The 23,874-nt window shown below is 41.3% G+C and overlaps 1 protein-coding gene across 1 annotated transcript in view; it reads right to left on the bottom strand.

Annotated features, from left to right (window-relative positions):
• Positions 1-1,147: 1,147 nt before the first annotated feature.
• LOC135102243 (synaptotagmin-12-like) overlaps positions 1,148-23,874 on the bottom strand; it is a 27,530-nt gene continuing 4,803 nt past the window's right edge. The window contains exons 2-5 of the mRNA XM_064007123.1: positions 15,511-15,721; positions 10,500-10,634; positions 9,406-9,525; positions 1,148-8,413 (exon numbers count right to left, since the gene is read on the bottom strand). Of these exons, the coding sequence (XP_063863193.1) occupies positions 8,240-8,413; positions 9,406-9,525; positions 10,500-10,634; positions 15,511-15,721 (640 nt within the window). The 3' untranslated portion in view covers positions 1,148-8,239. The remainder of the gene's footprint in view (positions 8,414-9,405; positions 9,526-10,499; positions 10,635-15,510; positions 15,722-23,874) is intronic.

Below are 23,874 nucleotides of genomic sequence, written 5' to 3'. Positions count from 1 at the left end.
GACTTGCGAGCATGCAGAGTGTGGCCTATTTTTGTCAACAGTCAAGAATTTCACTGGAAAAGAATAAGGTGAATGAAGGGAGAAAAGGAACAATCATAGGACTAGAGAAAAGCAATAAAGAGGATGAAGTGAGCAGGGCTTGGGCATGGCGGCCTTAATGCGACAGCCTTTGCATTTCATTATTACTAGCTCAGGACACTTAATCGAGATTCCTTGGGCCAGGTAACGGCTATATTGGTAAAGATGACTTCAGCCTATATAACTAAAATGAGATAAGCCGAAGTAAACGTGGAGGGCATGACAAACTAGGCTCTACAAGAGGTTTACATCCGATTCCCTCCTGCATTCCCTTCACTTGTTCATGCTTACCTCCTTACACATGATACTGTCCAAGGAACGTAAAATTGCTTGATGCTGTCTGATATGTTAAGGCGAAGGGGTTTAAATCAATATGAAAATTTCCCATACCTAATAATCATTTTAGTGTATATTGGGAATAAGTTTTCAGCATTGACATATCTTAAGGCATGGTAGCTATGGGATGTTCAAAGTGTTGGATAAACACGTTACTGTTTTTTCAGAAATAAATTATGGTCCTGTTTCCAAGAACCAGCAGCTAGATGTTCTTCAAATTAATACATGAAAGTGTTTACCATGCGAGTTTTGAATTTGAGTAACTCGTGCAACACATGGGTCTTCTGTGAGGCTAAATTTATTCCATCCTGTATCAGAGATGCCAAACCTTATCCCTGAGATCACATGCATTAGTGGTATTCCAGTATAGCAATTTCCTCTTCTTTTAATTTTTTTTTACAAGAATATTTCCATTTCTTAATTTCCTACATGGTACTTAAGTAATGTTCCCTTCTAACTTGTTTAGCCAGCATTTTGCCAGGGGAGAGATGAATGGGAAAGAGCATTGCTTATTTTCTATTGTTTTCCCACATCAAATTTACAAGTAACAGTACCTATTTCAGCAGAGGGTACTTTCATTATATACCAGCAGGTTCCTCGGTATCAGTTTTTCCTGTGTATCTCTGTGTACAGTGTATGCCCTCAGCAGGCCTCAGGGTGCACCACAGCACACAGGAGCCTCACCTGCACAGGGCAGCACCAACTGCATGAGGAAGGTTATGGTGGAAAGAAGTTTTGAGATCTATAGTGAGTTTACTATCTACGAAAAAATTACACATTCCTTGTTTCCTCTACTTTTCTTTTACAATTACATGGCTAAGCAAAATATAAATTCAGATCATATGGTATGTATATAAAACTATAAATTACAAGAAAATAAAATATACCTTTTCAAGAATCTTTAAAGCGTTTTATTCCCTGTTCATGTTAATTTGTTTCAGACTCAGGAAAACTGATGACAACTGTTCTCTGCACTGTGGCCGAGGTGCAGCACAACCCTCACTCAAGCTGCCTCAAGGTATTACACAATTGTATAATGAATAACCTGCATACAGTAGCCTTAAGTCATCTAATATAATGTGGCACTCCAATATTCACATATGCATCATTCACTTACTTATGTACATTAAATTCCCTGAATAGCCAATACGTACATCCACCACTGAACACTGCCAAGCCACACACAACAAAACTGCCAGATGACGTCCACCACACCCTGCCCACAATACTGCACTACAATCCTCCTCCTTCAAGTACAAGTCACCAAACTGATTACAAGCACACAATGTTCAGTCCTAGCTCATAAATAAAATAGGAATGTCATTTCTGTCTATCACTATATGGTGTCATGTGTTGAATGAATAGAATTTTTCTTATTTTAATTTCACTTGAAGGTTAATCAAGAACATAGCTGCAGTATGCAGGCAACTAATTTCTTGCCACAGGATGGCAGTGCTGACAGAAAGTAAATTTCTGTATCTGAAACTAAATGCATTTCTATCTTAACATATTACAGTATTACACTACAGTCTCACTTGCCTCCACATTTTTTCTTTCTCAAGATACAAGATTCTTCCCATGAGTGTGTTCAGTGTGACCGTCCTGGCACACAGCACTGGTGTGTCGTGTGTCACAACACCTGTAGATGCCACATACACCACAATTTTACAAGCTTTATTAAATATGAATTTAGAAAATTAGTCTCATCAGCAAGTCAAACTACAACAACCAGACATCACAACACACTATTATAACTTAAGCAAATAAACAGAGCAAAGAATTTCATCACTCATTCCTGTCTCTTCCTGTCTTGTGCTGTTTACTAGGGAATATTTGTATTATTCACGAGGAAACATAATGTTACTGCTGTTGCATCACATTGATGGTTGCATATCATAGATATGTACAGTACAGTATTAGGTCATTTACCTGTGATGGAAATCAATATTATCTCACTTATTAGTTGTGAATGTTATGTATCAGCATTTGAGAGTACTCATACTACTGTATGTTTTACAAAAATATGTGTCATCACAAACACTAAGAATAATGGATTGCTGTTCTGGACCACTCACACCAAACTAAAGTTTGATGTTTCACATGAAGCTTACAATAAATGCTGACAGACTTGTAAGAGAAAAGTGCAGAATGACATTAAACATGTGACTTCTTTTTCATTTCATAGTAGAACTACTTGATACAGCAGCTGTCACTATTTTCCTGTTCACACCTCAGTAGTGCAGCTATCATGCAGTTTAAGGACTGGAGATCTTGTCATCAGTGTCAAGGACAAAATGGACACAAGTAAAATTTTTCCCCCCATTTATCAGGTGACTTTATCAGTGACATGTTAATCTACAGCTCACATGTACATGACAACAATCTTCAGTATGTAAATGATGCACCAATCTGTGTGTGAGAGAGAGAGAGAGAGAGAGAGAGAGAGAGAGAGAGAGAGAGAGAGAGAGAGAGAGAGAGAGAGAGAGAGAGAGAGAGAGAGAGAGAGAGAGTGAGGGATAAGACAATTGTTGTGATGCTCAAGATATTTTTATTAATTTATCAATAAGTTAACTCAGTATTCACCTCTTATAAAGGTGTAACACTTAAGAAATATAAAATGTTTTGTGGACAATAGGTAATATATTATATAATACTTAAAGCCTCCCTTCATACTGACCTAGTATTGTATCCCCCCCCCCTTACAGTGTCCCATGTCTGTTAAATGACACAAGTGAATCAAGACCTGGCACACCAGGTCTGGGCTGGAGCAGTGTGTCACGTGTGGCGGGCTGTGTCTTAACTTGCCCTGCTTAACAACACAACAAAAAGAGTATTTAGTAGAGAAAGGAGCTATTGAGAGGATGTCAAAGAATTACAGCAGAAACACACAGCACTTGTATTGATTGTTTACATTGTGAAGCTAAGGACACAGTCACAGTGGAGCTCAGCATCCACTATCCCTGTGTGGAGTGTGGGCCATGTGCATCATGAGTTGCTGCTGCTGCAGGTGTTACTAGCCAAGGTGTTTAGGATCTCAGACTTGCAACCTTACACTGTTACAGAATCTATTATAGAATACTTATTAACAGTTAGGGTTATCAGTGGTATTGTATATTAATTCAATACAGTTGCATATATAGGTTATCTGTATGATAAGGATGAACATTTTGCCATATAAGAAAATGTTATGTTGTTATAAGCCTTGAATAAAGGAAACTGACCTACCCTGAAGCCACTCTACTCAGCACCTGGGGCTGAAAAATAGAAAAAAAGCACAACACCAAAGGACTCTTGCAGTGCTCATTTGGGGCTAAGCAAACAATAGTAACAATAAATCAAAGTTTATCTTTAGCAGCAGACTTCAGGTTGATGCCAAAAGAAATAATCTTTAGCAGTAGACTTCAGGTTGATGCCAAAAGAAATAAAGTTTAGTTAGACAGGTTCAAAAAATGGGATCCAACTAATGATAATGTCTAAGGATAGTAAATTAAAAAAAATTTCATTCAGCTTTTTGCTTATTGAACATTATGATGAAGTAAGAAGGAAGAACCCTGCACCCAAGCCTAAGAAAACACCTGTGGTGCAGTGTTGGGGACCTGGTGTCAGCTGCCACACCCTTACCCAGTTTGTACAGGTGAATTAATAATATATATAAAATCTTTCTCACACAAAAATTGTCATAGGCACATATCCAAACACTTTATTCAGTTAAATGTAGAAACACTGATGATATGAATACTATTACTAGGTAAATATGATATACACTTTCTTGTAGGAGGAATACAATGAGAGTGCATCATCAGGCATCAGGCGTGCTCCAGACACAGTACGTACATTTCCAACTACTAGGGGACCAGACTGGTAGGTGCAGCAACACCAACACAGCTTCCAGTTAAGACTCACCCACACTGTGATGCTCCTGTGTGCCTCAAGTGCTGATGTGGCGTCTGTGGGCCTCCATGACAGGATCCAGTTTGGAAAGCAACCCCTATCTGCTAACTCATTATGTCAGCCACTTGATAGAAACACAAACCACTCTTCAAAATCTTGCTTAACATGTTTGACACCACCTGACACACTCTCCCACAGTGTTTAGTCAAGATTTTAAAATAACCTTATCCAGCGTAATGCTCCCAAATATTGACATCTAATTCAGTACTCTCTGAGCCTCTCTCTTCAAGCTGAACACTGATCCTCTCACAGCATGTCACCCACACTTGAGGACACAGCAATGCATCATACTGTCATGCTCCATAAACAACACTCGCACATTTTATCTTGGTAAAGCACAACACATTGTATACAGTAAATACCTATACATTTCTCATTATCACTCAATGCCACAGTTTTATCCTTATCTAAAAACTAGATGTGTGTGTACTAAATATTTTGGAATGTAGTCCTTTCAAGTGAAGGATGAGACTATACTTCAAGGCGGTATCATAATGAGAGAGGAAGGTAACTGGTGAGATGGATCAGTCATGCGAGGGAGTGAGTGATGGATGATCCTGATGAGATGGGGGTGAGTTAGGTGCATGTGGTTCACAGGCCAAGCTGGGTGACTGAGGGGCTGTTGGCTACAATGAGACTGGGTGAGTGTTTGAGCAGAAAAAGGGCAGAGATCAGGACTGAGTGGAAGTCTCTCGATTAGTTTATTTCCTGTTAGCACGTCATGCCAAGGAGAGAAGGTATGTAATAAATTTATATATTATGACACAGACAACAGACAACCAACAAATATATGTATGGTGTTTCTCACTTGCAATGCGAAGGTGCAGTATTATGCTCGGGGGAAATTCAGCAATGTTTCTTCATCTTGGGGACTTACACAGAATGATGTGTGTGTGTGTGTGTGTGTGTGTGTGTGTGTGTGTGTGTGTGTGTGTGTGTGTGTGTGTGTGTGTGTGTGTGTGTGTGTGTGTGTGTGTGTGTGTGTGATCCACTTATGGTCATCTGGTGGTCACCCAGCCAGCCATTACCCTAAGGAAAGAGCTCGGAGCTCATAGTGACTGATCTTTGGGTAGGACTGAGACCACTTACACACCACACACAAGGAGAGTGAGGTCACAACCCCTTGGGTACATCCTGTACCTACTTGCTGCTAGGTGAACAGGGGCTACACTTTAAGAGGCTCACCTATTTGCCTCGCCGCTCCCGGGATTTGAACCTGGGCCTTCTTGGTTGTGAGCCGAGCATGCTAATCACTACACTACACAGTGTGTGTGTGTGTGTGTGTGTGTGTGTGTGTGTGTGTGTGTGTGTGTGTGTGTGTGTGTGTGTGTGTGTGTGTGTGTGTGTGTGTGTGTGTGTGTGTGTGTGTGTGTGAGAGAGTGAACATCCCTCCTAAACATCAGGAGCCTGGGAATCATTAATCATTATGTCCATCACAAAAACACAGTAAGATCCACAACTTACTGACATGTACTGATGGAGCACATTATGTAGCTACATATATGTAAACTACACTCTGCATAAACCAATGACTGATTGGTTTTCTGTAATTTCTAATCCCTTCACTTAACAGAATTCTTCTGTGATATATCAAAACTGTATCTTCTTTTATTTTATTTTTTTTTTCTTGTGACAAAGGAAAACAAGCTAAATCATGTTCCCTGTATTCAGTAGGACAAAGCAGCCCCATTCACCTACTATACACCTTGCCTCCCTTCCTCCCCATCCACTCAGGCTGTATGTCATGCATATTGACAGACCTATGTGATCAAGAACTGTGAGATCCACCCTCTGCTGCAGGATTCACTGAACTGATGAGCTGCAAGAACATAATGTAAAGTTATGACTGTTTGTGTGTATCAACTACCTCTAAAGTTCAGTTCCCATCCTCCTGGTCCAGTATATGATACTGTAATGTGGTGGCTCACTGTGGGAGAAGTGACAATGACACTCAAATATGTGACTTGACAATTTGTGCAGTCTGGAATAACAGCAATTCCAGAAGCAAAAATTTATTCCAACTCTTCTTCAATAACATGTGATATATTTTCAGTAGTGTGTGATATGTTTTACCACACAGGATAGTAATGGCACCAATAGTGATAGCTCAAATGTGTGTGTCAGCCTTACCAACATTATAAAATGTTGGTGTGGTTAGCACCACCTGCAAGTAATCTTACTTTTATGTCTTCTGAGAACTGTGTTCACCATATCAAAGCAATATTCAGTAAAAGTAGATGACTGAAAGATAGGATAGGAGAGTAGATGTGGGAAAAAGGTGTTAGCAGAGGCCAAATGCTAGAGCAAACAAGAAGGAACATCAGGATAGGGAGAGATGGAGGCTCTTCTGCCACAGCCTCTCCATTGTGGGAAGATGTCACAGATTGATACACAGCAAGATAGATACAATGAAGTCATAGAATTATGCAGGATCCATTAAACACTGAATAAATTTGAGTTCAAAGCAATTTCTAATATCAAAACATTGTAGTTATAGTTCATAATAGTATTGTTAAATTACATGTGAATAACTGTGTTTTGTATGTCAGTTAAGTGACCTCATATGTATGGAATTATAGTTATCACAGTTATCAATTGTGTGTGTGTGTGTGTGTGTGTGTGTGTGTGTGTGTGTGTGTGTGTGTGTGTGTGTGTGTGTGTGTGTGTGTGTGTGTGTGTGTGTGTGTGTGTGTGTGTGTGTGTGTGTGTGTGCACATTTTCCTCAACACGACAAGTTCTGGAGCCAGCCAGAACCTTTTTTCAAATTGCAGTAAGTTCTGGTTCCAGCCAGAATTTTATAACCTGGTTGTGGGTCCTCTTGATGAAAAAGAAGGTCAATTTAAGAGAGAGAGAGAGAGAGAGAGAGAGAGAGAGAGAGAGAGAGAGAGAGAGAGAGAGAGAGAGAGAGAGAGAGAGAGAGAGAGAGAGAGAGAGAGAGAGAGAGAGAGAGAGAGAGAGAGAGAGAGAGAGAGAGAGAGAGAGAGAGAGAGAGAGAAAGTAAATCTTTTGTTATATCCACTTGCTGAAGAAGAATCAATGCACAATCCAAGACAAAACCCTAGCAAGGTGTCCTGCTGCCCTGCACTGCTGCCCTAACAGAGGCAGCAATGTTCAAAACATCAAATTATAATACTTTGTGGCATTTATATTAATCTGCTTGTTATGGAACTGGAAAAATTCCTTACTACAACTATCCCAGACTCCTACGTGCTCCTGATGCAGAGAAAGTATGTCAGCATGTCTAGTGTAGATTAGGACCTAAAAGTTTCAACACAAAATCATCCATCTTTGTGTAGAACTGATATCTTTCTTGCAGTGTTTTCTCTCATCCCTCCAAGTGTTTAGACTAAGGTACACTCACAGTATCAGGGAGCACAGGCAATATCACAACACAGCAAACAACATTTAAGCTCAGTGCTTTTCTGTTAGGCTTAAAAATACAAGACCTCAACTCAGATAAAAAAAAGAAAAAAAAATTCAGTTTGTTTGTTGCATCTTGCCCAACCCAAAAGTGCTGCACTACAGTATCAAATGGTGCCACATCATACTCTTTCCCTGGCTTGGCACTCAGATACTGCATCTATCATAACAAATCATTTCCACATTAAATCCTACCTTACCCCAACAACCATACCCCATAAATCTTCAGTATTATATAGTCTGGACAACAGACAAAGGTATTAGAAATGCGTACATATGATGCCTGACTGAAGTGGAGTAGCAAGATACATATTTATAGGATAATAAATTACTTTACCTGCTATTTGTAAGTGCTGACAACTCAGAGTCAATGTCACAAAGGTGAATGTCATGGAATGGATGTTACAATTAGTATACACAATAAATGTCACCCCTACTTGTGGCCGAGGTGTCATTACCGCCTCAGAGGGTGCCACATGCCTATGGGCTTCCTGAGGGCTGACATCATCTGGTTCCAGTGGGAGAGTGCCTTGCCCGTGGCCTGGGTGCCCACGATGACGTGGCCCACAGCAAGTGCCTGGCGGCCGTCACTGCTGTGCTCTGCCACTGTCACACGCAACTGGATGTTCTGCAAGGGTGGGGCTGGTCAGTAAGGCCTTCACTCCACAAGACAGAGCAGCCTTTCCCTGGTGGGTGTGCAGCCCAGGGAAGGGAATGGATGACCCAAATATATACCCAGGCAGGGAGTCCAATCCAATGCAGTATAAGAAAAGAATAAGTTGTCAATGGATGGAGCAAAAATATCTAAGAGAGTCCTGATGAGGGAAAATGTAGTTGATGGCCATAAGGTTGAAAAAATAATAATAAAAAAATAAAATAAATAATTCAAGAGGTAAATAATCTTTCATGTGAAATATTTCAAATAATACATGAGCTCCCATGATAATAAGGTCAAGGGCAAAATAGCACTGACATCAGTAAAATACTCCACTAGTATATAAAGTGATAGGTTGTAAAGCTCTCACTTGGCAGGTGGTGGTGGCTGAGGGAGAGGTGTGGTAAGTATGCACACAAACTATTGGTAATTCAATATATATATATATATATATATATATATATATATATATATATATATATATATATATATATATATATATATATATATATATATATATATATATATATATATATATATATATATATGATATATATGATATATGTATCATGTGCTTCCATTGTTTTCCTGCATGTATTTCATGTGAAGGCAGTATTTACTTATCTGTGTTTCTAATGAATGAGTTAAGTTATAAATTCCTCTCTTATTTTCCTTTAAATCTAAGTTAACACTCATTACTTCCTCTGTTAGTACTTACATCCAATTGATCTATTTCTCTTTCTTCTTCCAGTCAAAGTCTAACAGCTCCCCAAACCCAACCTCACTCCCTGCTGACCTTTCTTTCTATTCTGTTCTCCAGACCTTGTCTTAGCTTCATCCTCCCCTCTGCTGCTGACTTCTTCAATCTTATTCTCCAGCCCCCTGTCTTAACCTCATCCTCCCTTCCCCTGCTGACTTTTCCTTCTATCTTATTCTCCCTTGTCTTATCCCTTTCCGCTTCTCACATGAAGGGCAGGAGCAGGAACACTGAAGATCATGGCCTCGTTGAACACTGGGGAGCGAGTGTCCTTCTTCACGCTGGTCTTCTTCTTCATCACCTTCTTGCCATTCTGCAGCACATACACCTGGTGGGAGCAGGATGGTGAGGCAGAGCTGGGAGGGGCAAGGAGGCGGACATGATGGGACTATCTTGTGGATGATTTATAGAGGGGTTGGTGGGTGCAAAAGAGGTCAGGGTACAAATTCTCTCTCTCTCTCTCTCTCTCTCTCTCTCTCTCTCTCTCTCTCTCTCTCTCTCTCTCTCACACATACACACACACACACACACACACACACACACACACACACACACACACACACACACACACACTCAATAATGATTTCAAGTTTGATAAAGTTAGATAAAAAAAAAGGAAGAAACTGGTGCTCAAATAGAGTGACAGATGATTGTATAGACTCAGTAATGAGCTTATTAGTGCCTGATGCCTCCTTGCAGCTTCCCTTATTATCTCTCTCTCTCTCTCTCTCTCTCTCTCTCTCCTCTCTCTCTCTCTCTCTCTCTCTCTTAGTTTTGGCGACAATAGTCAGGTATGTGATCTATTTTATAACTGTGACACCTCATCAATCACTTGTTGCAATGGATCCATAACAGAATTTCGTCTTAATGGACCCATCAAATAGGTAAATTTAAATAAGTGCACCTGTCTAACATTTTCAAATGAAACTACATTTTTCTGATAGATTTTGATGTGCTTTGAATGAATCTAGTAACTGTTTCTGCCGCAAATCAATTTTTTTCTTACATACCCCGACACACTTAAACAAGCAAAAATTCATAAAAAAAAAAAACATTAAACCTAACCTAGCCTACCTCATTGGTAAATTTCATAAAAATTAATATCTCCGGAACGAACAATTTCCAGCAGTAAAGATGCACACCACTGTGTTATACTCGTATGTGACCAAAATACTTTTTTTTTTTTTTTTTGCCGTGAGACGTGTGTACTTGTATAATAATACCAGCAAATCTTAATCTGATTGTTAACATTCACATTGTAATGTATTAAGGCTAAATGAAAAATTACTCAATCAATCTCACCTTCACAAAGGGGTCGGCGGTGGTCTTGTCTCCGGTCCACTGCAGGCTGCGTGCCTTCACCACCACTACCGTGAGCCGCTCCGCCGTGGGCAGGTATGAGAGGGAGAACATGATCTCCCCATAACCAACGCCTCTCTGGGGAGCAAGGAGGAAGGCGAGGTGAGGCAGCCACCACTATGAAAGCTGTAACGACTCCTCACCTTGACACACACACATCTCCAGGGTGACACACTAGAGGACTGGGTGATGTACTGCTGCCGAGAAGTGGTCCCTTGCTGAGGCCCGTAGTAAACAACGGCTTTGGTCTCTTAGCACGACAATTTTCAAAGGCCATATAGATGGTTAGCTGGGTTCCCAAGTGCTTCTCATGTTAATACTGTAGAAATCTTGTTTAGATGCCACTAGAGCCACAGTAACACCCTTAAAAACCTGTGTAACTTCAACAAGAGCCTTTTGAATGCAGCAGTGTTTCAGAATATGGGCCTCAGTCCCATCCAGCGGTCCTCAAGATTCATCTATTGTGTATTTTCTGTCTTGAACCCTTTCTCCACCTTGTCCTTGCATTACATAATGAAGACCTGTAAGACTCGCGTCCCAGGACCTACCTCATGGCCTGAATTAAGGGTTTCTGTATTCAATTATTTATTTATTTTCTATTTATTTCTCTTGGTTTCATGTAAATATAAATGCAGTCGTTACTTGCTATAAGCAATAATCAGTGCGCTTCCAATCAAAATTACACACACACACACACACACACACACACACACTACGTGAATACATAAATAAACATGATCAATATATAATTTTCTGTAGTCAGCAGATAAGTGTACAGGCTCCACTGAGACAATAAGCTAAAATAAACAACCAAATCTAAAACATAAAATAAATCAGCTACACATGCGTGGCATTCGTGCTTCCATTTCAGCTCATGAATCACCATTACAACGCACTATCATTACAAGCTTGTCATTCCTCAAGAAGTGGAAACTGTGTGTGTGTGTGTGTGTGTGTGTGTTCCAACAACGATGCTGGAAACTCTACACTCACTATTTTTTCTCCAAACAAGATGAGAGAGCCTCTGAGGTCGCTCCTCCGTCAGCTGAGGGAGCCAGTATCTCTCTCTCTCTCTCAGGGGCAGCAGGGAGAGATGACACACACACAGGAGGAGGGCGGCTGTGTCTCAATGGAATAAGGATGGACGCCTTGCCTATTTTCTTGTGGGATCCAATTTGCCTATAAATGTAGTGGTTACCTTTTTCTTCCACCTTGCATGTTTCATTCTTTCCTTCTTCCCTTCCTTCCCTCACTCCTTGTCAAGCCACGCCCTGCTAAGCTTTCCTCCCTTGGATCAATCATGTTACTTGAATTATGGAACAAGAGATGTTGATGATGAAAATGATACTGGTAATTTAGGAAATTTTTCGTATGTCCCTAAAATGAAAATAATTATAATCTTAACTGCCACCAAGTAAGACTTTAGACATTAATTTGGTAAACTTCGCCTCCTCCTCCTCTTCCCCGTTCCCTGCTGATGATTTACAGATTTAGATGACACAACTTCTCAAATATATCTTAAAGAAAACAAAACAATCACAATCTTAACTTTCACACCCATCAAGCAAGACCAGATTCAGACTCGGCATCACCACCCTTCTTCTTCTCCTCGTCCCTGCTGGGGATATCACGACTCCTAGTTCATGGATAACAAAACTTTTCAAATATCCCTTAAATAAAGCCGAATAATTATAATCTTGACACTCACATCCACCAAGCAGGACTTTAGATATTTATTAAACTCTGCCTCCTCCTTTCTCCCACACTCCAGGTCACCCCTTCAGCAGACTACATAATCCTTTCTTCATCATGTATAGTGCATTAACTACTTAGCCTCCTTAGAGTTTAAATTTTAACATGTTACAATATTAAATTATTTCCATACTATATTATCCAGGAATACTTTGTTTGGGTCGCCTGTGTACACATCTGTTTTGTTTGTCTTGAGTATTTCAGGCACTATACAAAGTTTCAAGACACTTTTCATAATTTAGGATATTCATTTTTGGACAATTTTTTTTTTTTTTTCAGTGGGCCTTCTCTCTCTCTCTCTCTCTCTCTCTCTCTCTCTCTCTCTCTCTCTCTCTCTCTCTCTCTCTCTCGTCATCTCTTTGTTGCTCTTGGTCAGAAGCACTCCTACATGCATATAAAAAAAAAAGTTCTAATTAACTGATTTCATATGGTTGCACGAATTGTTCCCTAACCGACACCAACTATCACAGTTTTTTTCTTTACTTTTTTTTTTTTAACGAGGAGAAAAGTTTAGGAGAACTTTTTTGTTTCACGTGAATATTTTAGTCTCGATGAATAAGACAAATAAGATTACCTCATGGGGACGCTGAGCCTTCCACACCCTAACGCCTCTACCGCATTTCCCTTTCACTCTCCCTATCTCGCTAGTCCTTCCTCTCCCTGCCCCTCCTAGCTCCTGCCTTCTCAACTTAATTTATTTTACCTCGCTAGTCCTTGCACTCTCGACACTCCCTTCTCTGTCCCTGCTAGTCCCTTCCTCCTGCTCGAGCTCTTCTACTTTATCCCCTTACTCTCCCAGTCTGGCCTGCCCTTACTCCTCGTACATTCCCTTCTGTCTCTTCCTGCCCCTTCTAGTTCCTGCCTCCTGCTCCAGTCCCTCTGCCTCACTCTTCTTACTCTCCCTACACTTCCTTCTCTGTCTCTCCCTGTCCTTCCTATTCCCTAACCTTCGCTTTCTCTCCCTGCCTTACATAAACACGTCCTTTTATCTCAGTCCCCTTACTCTCCCTACACTCCTTTCTCTATCCCCCTGGTCCTTTCCGTCCTCTCCCTCAGAATCTCAGCTTCACACAAGCAGTTCTCTCCCTCCTCCTTCCCTTCACATTCCCAGTACCTCACCACCCTTACTCTCTCTCCGCCTCTCACAGAAACCAAGTCCCGTTCATCCCTTGTCTGGTCCATTCCCAGGCCCTCACTGCCTCTCCCAACCCCCCTATGTTTCTCTCCAAACTCCTCACTGCCTCTCCCAGCCCCCCTCACTGCCTCTCCCATACCCTCTGCTCCTCTCCCATCCTCCCCGTCTCCACGGATCCTTGAGGGCCGTAGCAGGTGAACAGATTCACACGTACTGGTGACACAAACCGAGGATAAACAAAGATAATGCTGGATAAAAGGGAGGTACTTAGGTAAACTTAACTGAGGAAAACTGGAGAAAGAAGTGTCAAACTATACAGACTAGTAGGATATTCACTAATTAATACGTGTAATGATTCCGGTGACACACACATGAGATGAGCAAAGGTAATGCGGGATAAAAGAGAAGTACTTAGATAAACCGAAACGAGGAAGATTGTAAAAATAAGTGTGGAATGTCACATCCAAGTAAGATACAAAAAAAAAAAATACGTGTAATTATTGTATTTTAGGAACGTATTCTTAAGCACTTTGGGGTTTCTTCAGAGGTATTCTTCAAACGCCATACAGATGATTAGTCAAGTTCTCCGGTGTTTTGCTAAATCTTTGTTAAACTATCACTGGAATCATGAAAGCACATTTGGAGACGAGAATAGCTTCCATAAGAACCTGTAATGCAAAACTTATCTAAGCAAAAACCCAGAAATCTCCAGAAAATACTTTGTTTATGAGAGATGATGTCATATTCTCATGGGTATTATATCTCTCAATGATGCTGTAGAATATTCGTTACATTACCACTGCAATCTAGAAAACACCCTTGAAAACAAAGACAACTTTCACTATAGCCTGTAATACAAAACTTATCTAAGTAAAAACCAAGAAAATCTTCAGAAAATTGTTTACAAGGATGACTTAAACAGTTTATATACGAGCGTGACGATAACATTTCTCAAAGAAACTTCCCCGAGAAACCAGTGAGTGATGATGGCACGCGCTACGAGGGAAGGGAGGGGAGGGGAGCGGAGCTTGTCGAGGGAGGAAAGCAGTGCCTTTGTAATACTGCCTGGCTTTCCTGCTTCTCCGGGATCAAGCTTCCACGCTCCTCCATACCCGGAAGCATACAGCAGACATAAAGAAAAATAGAAAAAAAAAAACAAAAAAACATAAGAATAAAAGCAACACAGGCAGGGAAAGTAAACGTAGCAATACAAACATGCAATGTAACTATTTTCCTTCCTACAGTTCGAGTTACTTACAAAAGGGCTCCTCTTTTATTTAACTCAACGCCTGAAGGAACGATGTTTGACTGACATTCTTCCCTCCCTAACAACGTCCATAACACGAGGAAAGACGCGGCGAAACACTCTTAACTTGGCGCCAGTAAAGGGTTGAAAAGGCTGAGAGAGAGAGAGAGAGAGAGAGAGAGAGAGAGAGAGAGAGAGAGAGAGAGAGAGAGAGAGAGAGAGAGAGAGAGAGAGAGAGAGAGAGAGAGAGAGAGAGAGAGAGAGAGAGAGAGAGAGAGAGAGAGAGAGAGAGAGAGAGAGAGAGAGAGAGAGAGAGAGAGAGAGAGAGAGAGAGAGAGAGAGCCGACACAATTAGGCATTTAGACTGACAGACAGATACACAGACAGACAAAACAAACACACAAACTGACAGAGACAAATAGACACTCAAAACAAAAACAAAAACAGACAGACACACTAAAAATAAACACAGACAAAGACAAACAAGCAAAAAAAAACACTAAAAACTAAGAAAAAACGAGGAAAATATTGATGAGAAAGCCCGAAAAATCATGAGAAACCAAGGAAGACGGAGAGAAATCGAGAATGGTACCAAGAAATAAAATAAAGACTAAAAGAAAACGGGAAGAAACCGAGAAAGAGACCAAGAAATAAGATAGAGAAAAAAAAAAAACGAAAGAAAACGAGACCAAGAAATCGAAAAACAGCCCGAAACCCGAAAAAAAACAAGAAACCGAAACAAAGAATAGGAAAAACCCAAGAAAATCCTACCCACCTCATCCACCAACAACTCCACAAACCCCACCCATCCACATACCCACCTGGCCCGTGTCTGTGAGCGTGAGTTGCGTGGAGAGCGGCGTGGACAGCTCAAGGTCGGTGAGTCTGAGCTGCGCCTCCCCGATCAGCGTGTTGGTGAACTTGTCCGAGGCGTACATGTAGAAGGCGAGGCACCGCTGGGGAAGCTCCTCCTCCTCCAACGCAAACAGGAACCCTCTCGCGATACGTGGGGTTGTTCGTCCGCCGGCACACCTGAGGGAGGGAAGACATATTGTGTGGTTTGGGTGGAAAAGAGGTGTTTTTTGGGGGAATAGGTGTTTTAGGGGGTCTTAAAATAATTGATTGATTGCTTGGGGTAAGGTGTATTGGGGCGCAGGTGATTTAGGGGGATTTGTTGATTGGTTGATTGATTAAGGAAAGGTGTACTGAGGGTATAGGTGTGTTAGGAGGGGGTTTGGCTAACTGATTAGGGAAAGGTATGTTAAGGAGTACATGTATTTTTTTTAGGGGGCTTGAACCAGTTAAATGATTGATTGATTAATTAAATGATCGAGAGAGTGATTCAATTATTCATATGTTTAACAGCTTAACAAAATACAGAAGAGGGTACAAAAAGGGGTGAGAGGAAAGTGGAGGGGGAGTTACAAAGCAGGGGCAGAAAACATTAGAAAAGAAGTACCTAGTAAAAAAGTCATCGGCTGGTCCGGTTAGCTTTATATTCATATGAGTAAAAGTACTAAGGAATTGAAAACGGGTAGATTAACTGAGTGACTGAGTGATTGATTCATTGATTAAGGAAGGAAGGAGTGAAGGGAGGAGTGAAGGAAGGAAGAAAGGTGTCGTTTCAGGGAATGCACTAAAGACTGATTTAATAACTGACTGATTAATTTGGCGTCGCAACCAAGCACTCATTATAGCACCAGAGAGAGAGAGAGAGAGAGAGAGAGAGAGAGAGAGAGAGAGAGAGAGAGAGAGAGAGAGAGAGAGAGAGAGAGAGAGAGAGAGAGAGAGAGAGAGAGAGAGAGAGAGAGAGAGAGAGAGAGAGAGAGAGAGAGAGAATATTACATTGAAATACACCATACGAACACACTCGACTTCAGTGATTTGCTTTTAAATCCAGAAATAAACAAATTTAAAAAAAAAGTTCACTGAGGCAGAAAAAAATGTTCAGAGGTCAAGAGAGAGAGAGAGAGAGAGAGAGAGAGAGAGAGAGAGAGAGAGAGAGAGAGAGAGAGAGAGAGAGAGAGAGAGAAGTGAGTTGGTGATGGTGGTGGTGGTGGAGAAAAGTATTGGAGGAGAGAAGCAGGAAATGAACGGGAAAAGGCGGTGAGCGGTGGGCGGGGCGTGTGTGTGTGTGTGTGTGTGTGTGTGTGTGTGTGTGTGTGTGTGTGTGTGTGTGTGTGTGTGTGTGTGTGTGTGTGTGTGTGTGTGTGTGTGTGTGTGTGTGTGTGTGTGTGTGTGTTGACCTAATTCTAGTATACAGTAGTAGCGAAGGCAAGCTCGTGTTATCCTGGCCTCACATCTCTACTTGTCTCCTGATCTACTTCTGTCAAACTCTATCGTGGTACAATCGTGGGGTGTTTCTCTGTCGCATTTGAACCATTCCAGCTGCCAATACTCCTGTCAAAGAAGCCGGGTTTTTTTTTATTTTTTATTTGTATTGAAGATCCTTTGTTCCTCCATCAACTGTAAAGAGAAGGCGTCTCACATTTGGCAAGGGAAAGAATAAATGAATAAAATAAAATGAAATATAATAAATAAATAAACAACAACATAATAAATAAACAACATAAGAAATAAATGAAATAAAAAATAGTAAAAGAAAGAAAGAAAGAAAGAATAAATGAATTAATTAATTAAACAGAGAGAGAGAGAGAGAGAGAGAGAGAGAGAGAGAGAGAGAGAGAGAGAGAGAGAGAGAGAGAGAGAGAGAGAGAGAGAGAGAGAGAGAGAGAGAGAGAGAGAGAGAGAGAGAGAGAGATGTTAATAAGTAAATGAATAAATATAAAAGTAAATTAGCCAGCCAGCCAATAAGCCAGCCACTCAGCTATCCAGTCAACCAATAAGCCAGCAAGCCACCCAGCCTTTCATCCAGCCAGCCCAGCCAGCCAGTCCCCCAGCTTGGTGATCCAAAGTCAAGCCAGCCACCCACCCACCTTTATTCATAATTAATATCTTAACAGTACTGAAACAATTACAATTTCTTTTTCTATTTGTACTCAAGATCCTTTTTCTTCCCTCGCCTCTTCTCAAAAAACTTCTCGTGTTCATACTTTCCATCCTTTATTACTTCAAACACCATGATTAAGTCTTGGATGAGGTTAATATCTTTACATTACTTAATAATCTCACCTTTTTCTATATGTACTCATGACTCGTTCTTCTTCTATCACGTCTTATTAGAAATTCCTCCACTTTCTCTCATGCCAATGTTCTTCAATGCTCTAAGCATCATAACTCGCACAGGAGGCTCTCTTTATTATTAAGCCATCTCAGTTTTCTTCTATTTATATTCATCACTTATCGTTCTTCAATTATCCCTTGCCAGAAACTCCTCTATTTTCTCATTTCATGTCCCTCATTGCCCTACATATCAGGATTAAGTTTCCAATGAAGCTAAATCTCTCTTAATTATGAAACCATATCACGTTTCTTCTATTTATATTCATCATTTTTAGTCCTTCCATTATCCCGTGCTGGAAACTCCTCCGCGTCCTCATTTGAAAGTTTCTAATTGCTCAAAACATCACAATCAAATTTCTTATAAGGTTTAATCTCTTTTTACACATAATCAAACTCTCTTGCCTCTTTTCTATTTATAGTCACCACTCTTCGTTCCTCTATTATGTCTTGTCACAAACTCTTCCACGTTCTCATTTCCAAGTTCCTCATTGTTCTAAAAATCGTTCTTCGGTTTCCTACGAGGCAAAATCTCTATTATTAAACTATCTTTGCTTTTTTTCTCTATCTCTACTCATAACGCTTCAATCTTCCATCATTCCTCGCCAAGAACTCCTCTACGTTCTCATTTTCAAGTTCATTTTACTCGAAACACCATAATTAAGTCTCCCATGAAGTTAAATCTCTTTACGTTCCTACATCATCCATGTGATTTAATTTTCCTTTAATCTTTTTACCAGAAAGTCCTCTTTGTTAATGTTTCCAAGTCCCTTGTGGCCATAAACATCATAATTACGTCTCTCCCTCTTCTGTTTTCATTTAATGTTGACACCTAACTCTCTCTCTCTCTCTCTCTCTCTCTCTCTCTCTCTCTCTCTCTCTCTCTCTCTCTCTCTCTCTCTCTCTCTTACTCTGTGTGAGTGTGTGTCTTCCCCTTTGAACCATTTCAGTAGCCTCTACTACCAAAGAAGCCGAGTTTTTTTTTCTTTTCCTATTTGTACTAAAGATCCATTGTTCCTCCATCAATTCTATCATCTCTCTCTCTCTCTCTCTCTCTCTCTCTCTCTCTCTCTCTCTCTCTCTCTCTCTCTCTCTCTCTCTCTCTACTCAGTTTTTAGACTCCCAACACTCCCTTATGGTTAAATAAAATGGGAGAATAAGATTCACTAAATCATAATGAAACTTAAAGACTAAACTGAATAAATCGCAAAGTAAATAGTGAAAAAGCAAATTATAATGAAAAAAATAAATCACAAAGAAACTTATAATGAAACTTGAATCATAATGAAACAATAATGAAACAGAGAATCATAATAAAACTTAGGAGTGAAACTTAGTAAAGCAAAATATAACGAATATAAACAACAATGAAACAATGATGAAGCAAAAGAATCATAATAAAACTAGGTAATCAAACTACAAAATCGCGTAACTCAGCAAACCATAATGAAGATAAATCACAAAGGAACTCGAAAGTGAAACTGACACATCATAACAAAACATAATGATGAAACTTACAAAAAAAAAGAAAAAAAAATGAAAACAATAAATTACAATGAAACTCACTGAAACAACAAATCATAATAAAAACCAACGCTACGTACAATGCAGAGAGAGAGAGAGAGAGAGAGAGAGAGAGAGAGAGAGAGAGAGAGAGAGAGAGAGAGAGAGAGAGAGAGAGAGAGATTTAATGCAAAGATATCAAGGCTTCACATACCAATCTAAGTCTCTTCTGTCCTCTCTTACTCGTGCTCTCCTCACCTCCTTGCACTCCTTCCCTTCCTTGCACGATAACAGAATCACGCCCAAGCATCTTCCACCCTTGATCTCATCGCACACACTACCGGATCTCCTCAGTCTCCCTTAGTCCCCCCTCGCTCAGGTCATCCAAACCCACTCACGCCACTCAGGAATCCCAGTGCTCCTCCTGTGTCTCTATCTGATCATATTTGCACGTCTTTCTGAGATGTTGCCTTGAGTCATTACCAACATGTCACCTGCTTGTCCTTACGTACCCTCCCCCTCTCTCTCTCTCTCTCTCTCTCTCTCTCTCTCTCTCTCTCTCTCTCTCTCTCTCTCTCTCTCTCTCTCGTACGTAGTTTTGTCAAAGGAATCAATAAGAATAAAAGAAAAAAACAAATATAAAAAGGGAACACAGAAGGAGATTAAACGAACAGGAGGAGGAGGAGGAGGAGGAGGAGGAGGAGGAGGAGGAGGAGGGGGAGGAGAGAGGGAAAAAAGTTAGATAAGAAGTCAGAGGGGAAGAGGAGGAGGTGGAGGAGGAGGTACAGATCGAGTAAAGAAGAGACAGGATAGAAGGGAAAGAGGAGAAAAGAGGAGGTGCAAGATAGAAGAGAGAAGAGAAGGGAGTGAAGTAAAGAAAAGAGAGAAGCGTAGAGGAAGAGAAGAGGAGAGGAAAGGAACACAGGGCAGAAAAGTACTGAGCGGGAAGAACGAAGGGAGACGAGAGGAGAGGAGAGAAGAGAGAAGAAAGAAAAGTACTAGGTGGGAAGAAGAGTGATGAGGAGAGGAAAGGAAAGAAAAAGAGAAGAAACGGAGAAAAACACTGGGTAAGAGAAAGAGGGAGAGGAGACGGGAATGGGAAGAAGAGAAGAAATAAAGGAGAGAAAAAATAATGGATGGGAAGAAGAGGAGAGGTGTAAGGAGAGAAGGTAATAGAGAGGAAGAGGGGAAAGGAGAGGGTACGGAGGTAATGGGAGAAGAGAGGGAAAATGAGAGGAGGGAGGGTAAAGGGAAGAAGAAGAGAAGAGAAAGTAATAAAAAGGGAACCGGATTAGTTAAGTCTCCCCTTCTCGTTCTTCTTAATGGCACAAGGATCGATGTGTGGTTGGATCTTTGCATCGCTAAACAATGTACTACTTCTTACTGCACACCTGACCTCTCTCTCTCTCTCTCTCTCTCTCTCTCTCTCTCTCTCTCTCTCTCTCTCTCTCTCAATCATCTTTATCTTCTCTGGATATTCATTTCATTCCTTTCTCACACTTCCAAAATCATGATCACTTAAACTCTCTCTCTCTCTCTCTCTCTCTCTCTCTCTCTCTCTCTCTCTCTCTCTCTCTCTCTCTCTCAACCAACAAGATATATAATTTAGCAAAAGGAAAAAAGGATCAAGAGAGAGAGAGAGAGAGAGAGAGAGAGAGAGAGAGAGAGAGAGAGAGAGAGAGAGAGAGAGAGAGAGAGAGAGAGAGAGAGAGAGAGAGAGAGAGAGAGAGAGAGAGAGAGAGACTCTGCTGCAGCTGTCAGGAAAAAAAAAAAAGAGTGACAGGAAGATGACACGAGAGAGAGAGAGAGAGAGAGAGAGAGAGAGAGAGAGAGAGAGAGAGAGAGAGAGAGAGAGAGAGAGAGAGGAGGAGGGAAGGAGAGAGGCAGAGTGACAGAGAGTGAGTGAGTAGAAGGATAGACAGACAGGGTAAGAGTGCGCTGAGATAAAGAAAACGAGGCCTGGGATGATGAGGAGAGCAGAGAAGTGTGAGAGAGAGGAAGTGAGAGAAGTGAGGGGAGAGGGAGTGAGAGGAAGGAAAGCGATGGTCAAGAGGAGGAAAGACAATGGAATACCAGAGAGAGAGAGAGAGAGAGAGAGAGAGAGAGAGAGAGAGAGAGAGAGAGAGAGAGAGAGAAGAAGAAGGGAGACAAGAGGAAGAGGGGGAGAAAAAGATATACATAAACATTAGCAAGGAAAAGAAATGAGGTCACTGGGATAAAAAAAAAGTAAGAAATGAATGAGGAAAACTTGTGGGGGGAAATATTTGAAGATGAGGGAAGTGGAGGAGGAGGAGGAGGAGGAGGAGGAGGAGGAGGAGGAGGAGGAGGAGGAGGAGGAGGAGGAGGAGGAGGAGGAGGAATACATACATAGGAATACATAGGAAAGACGAGTGACAGGAGGCCTTGCGACCTATGACGAGGTCACTCGTTCACTATACTACATCTATAATAAGCTATATACTTAGTAGGAGGCAAGGATAGAACAGGAGAAGCTCCTCCCCATCTACCACTCCCTCTGGCGTTACCCGGCAAGAAATAAAACGAAAAGTTCAACCCGATTGCTGAGAGGAACAATCGGGGAAATTTATCTAAGAAAGATGGGAAAAAGAAGAGATCTAGTGAAACTACTGCTATCACTAAAAAAAAAAAAATATATCGGAAACCATTTTCTTTATGAAACTTATCTAATTTAGTTTTAAAGGTAGCCACCGTATTAACTTGCACTACAGACGCTGATAACTTGTTCCAACATTCAACTACTCTTACGTTAAAAAAGTTTCTTCGCAAATCAGTATTACATCGCTGTCCTTTAAGTTTCAAGCCGTTACTTCTTGTTACTGAATGCGAAAGCTCAGAGATTTTTGTAATCTATCTTATCTATATTCTTAAGTATTTTGAACGTTTGGATAAGGTCACCTCGGATGCGACGATCTCTAAGAAAAAGACATATCTAATCTTTTTAGACGTTCATCATAAGACAGACCACGTATTCCTGAGATTAGTTTGGTTGCTCGTCTTTGCACGCTTTCCAATTTCTTAATGCCTTCTTGATAACATGAAGACCAGAACTGAACCGCATATTCTAAATGTGGTCTCACTAATGACGCACATAAACGCGTTATGACTTCTGGTGTTTTACAATCAAAATTACGCGCAATAAATCCCAAGACAGTGTTTGCTTTACGACTCGCGGCCGAACACTGCGTTGCACATTTCAAGTCATTTGTTACTAATACCCCCAGGTCCTTCTCTTCAGTAACTTTGATTAAATTTTGTCCATTTAATTTATAATCATATTTTACATTGTTATGACCGATGTGCATTACTTTGCATTTATCTCCATTAAAATTTAAAAGCCATTTGTCGCTCCAGCTACTAAGGTTATCTTAATCTTGCTGAATGACATCACAATCGTCTCTTGTAAGCACTTTACCACTTAGTTTAGTATCATCGGCGAATTTGGATATTCTTGATACAATGCCGCAGTCTAAGTCATTTATATACATCAAAAAAAGCAACGGACCCAAAACTGAACCCTGGGAAGGAGGAGGAGGAGGAGGAGGAGGAGGAGGAGGAGGAGGAGGAGGAGGAGGAGGAGGAGGAGGAGGAGGAGGAGGAGGAGGAGGAGGAGGAAGAAGAAGAAGAAGAAGAAGAAGAAGAAGAAGAAGAAGAAGAAGAAGAAGAAGAAGAAGAAGAAGAAGAAGAAGAACAACAACAACAACAACAACAACAACAACAACAACAACAACAACAACAACAACAACAACAACAACAAGAGAAGCAGCAAGAAAGAGAACAAGTGAAGAAGAGAGGACTGCAGGAGTTAGACAGGCGAGCAGGGAAAGACAGAGAATGATAACAACGAGAGAGAGAGAGAGAGAGAGAGAGAGAGAGAGAGAGAGAGAGAGAGAGAGAGAGAGAGAGAGAGAACTTTCAGGGCGGAAGGGAAAGAGAAACAGGAGGGCGGACGGGAGAAGGAAGGTGGCAGGCAGGGAGGACTCAGCTCGCGGGCCACAGAGGAGCATGGAAGGGCGGGGCGGGCCGAGGGTGGGGCCGGTGACGCAGCAACAGGTGGGCGGGGCCTGGCTGGGCGGGCGACGAGGCCTCCCAGCTGGTATCGACACGCTACACCACCACGGCGGTCACGCACGCCCAGCGAGGTCACTGGGACCGGGGAGGAGGAGGAGGAGGAGGAGGAGGAGGAGGAGGAGGAGGAGTAGGAGGACCGATGGGGCGGCAGCAATAGCGCAAGGAGGAGAAAAGTCAACAGGTTTAAATAAAGAAGTCTATAGAGATCTTTGGTATTTGCTCATCTCTCTGATATCACGTTTTGGACTCTGGAAGCGACCAGGGCGTGTGGTGAAATGACTAGCAGGATGTGATGCAGCGGCCAGCAGCGGAGGGTGGAGGGACTGGGCGGGGAGGGATGGGAAAGGAAAGAAGGGTGGCTGAAGATGTGCTGGAAGGAAAAGGAGGGCTGGAAGGAAAAGATGAAGGGCTGG

The sequence above is a fragment of the Scylla paramamosain genome, chromosome 7 (assembly GCF_035594125.1).
Source record: "Scylla paramamosain isolate STU-SP2022 chromosome 7, ASM3559412v1, whole genome shotgun sequence".
In the NCBI taxonomy this organism is placed as follows: domain Eukaryota; kingdom Metazoa; phylum Arthropoda; class Malacostraca; order Decapoda; family Portunidae; genus Scylla; species Scylla paramamosain.
Note: the sequence above shows the minus strand (reverse complement) of the source record. Positions and strands in the feature narration are given on the sequence as shown.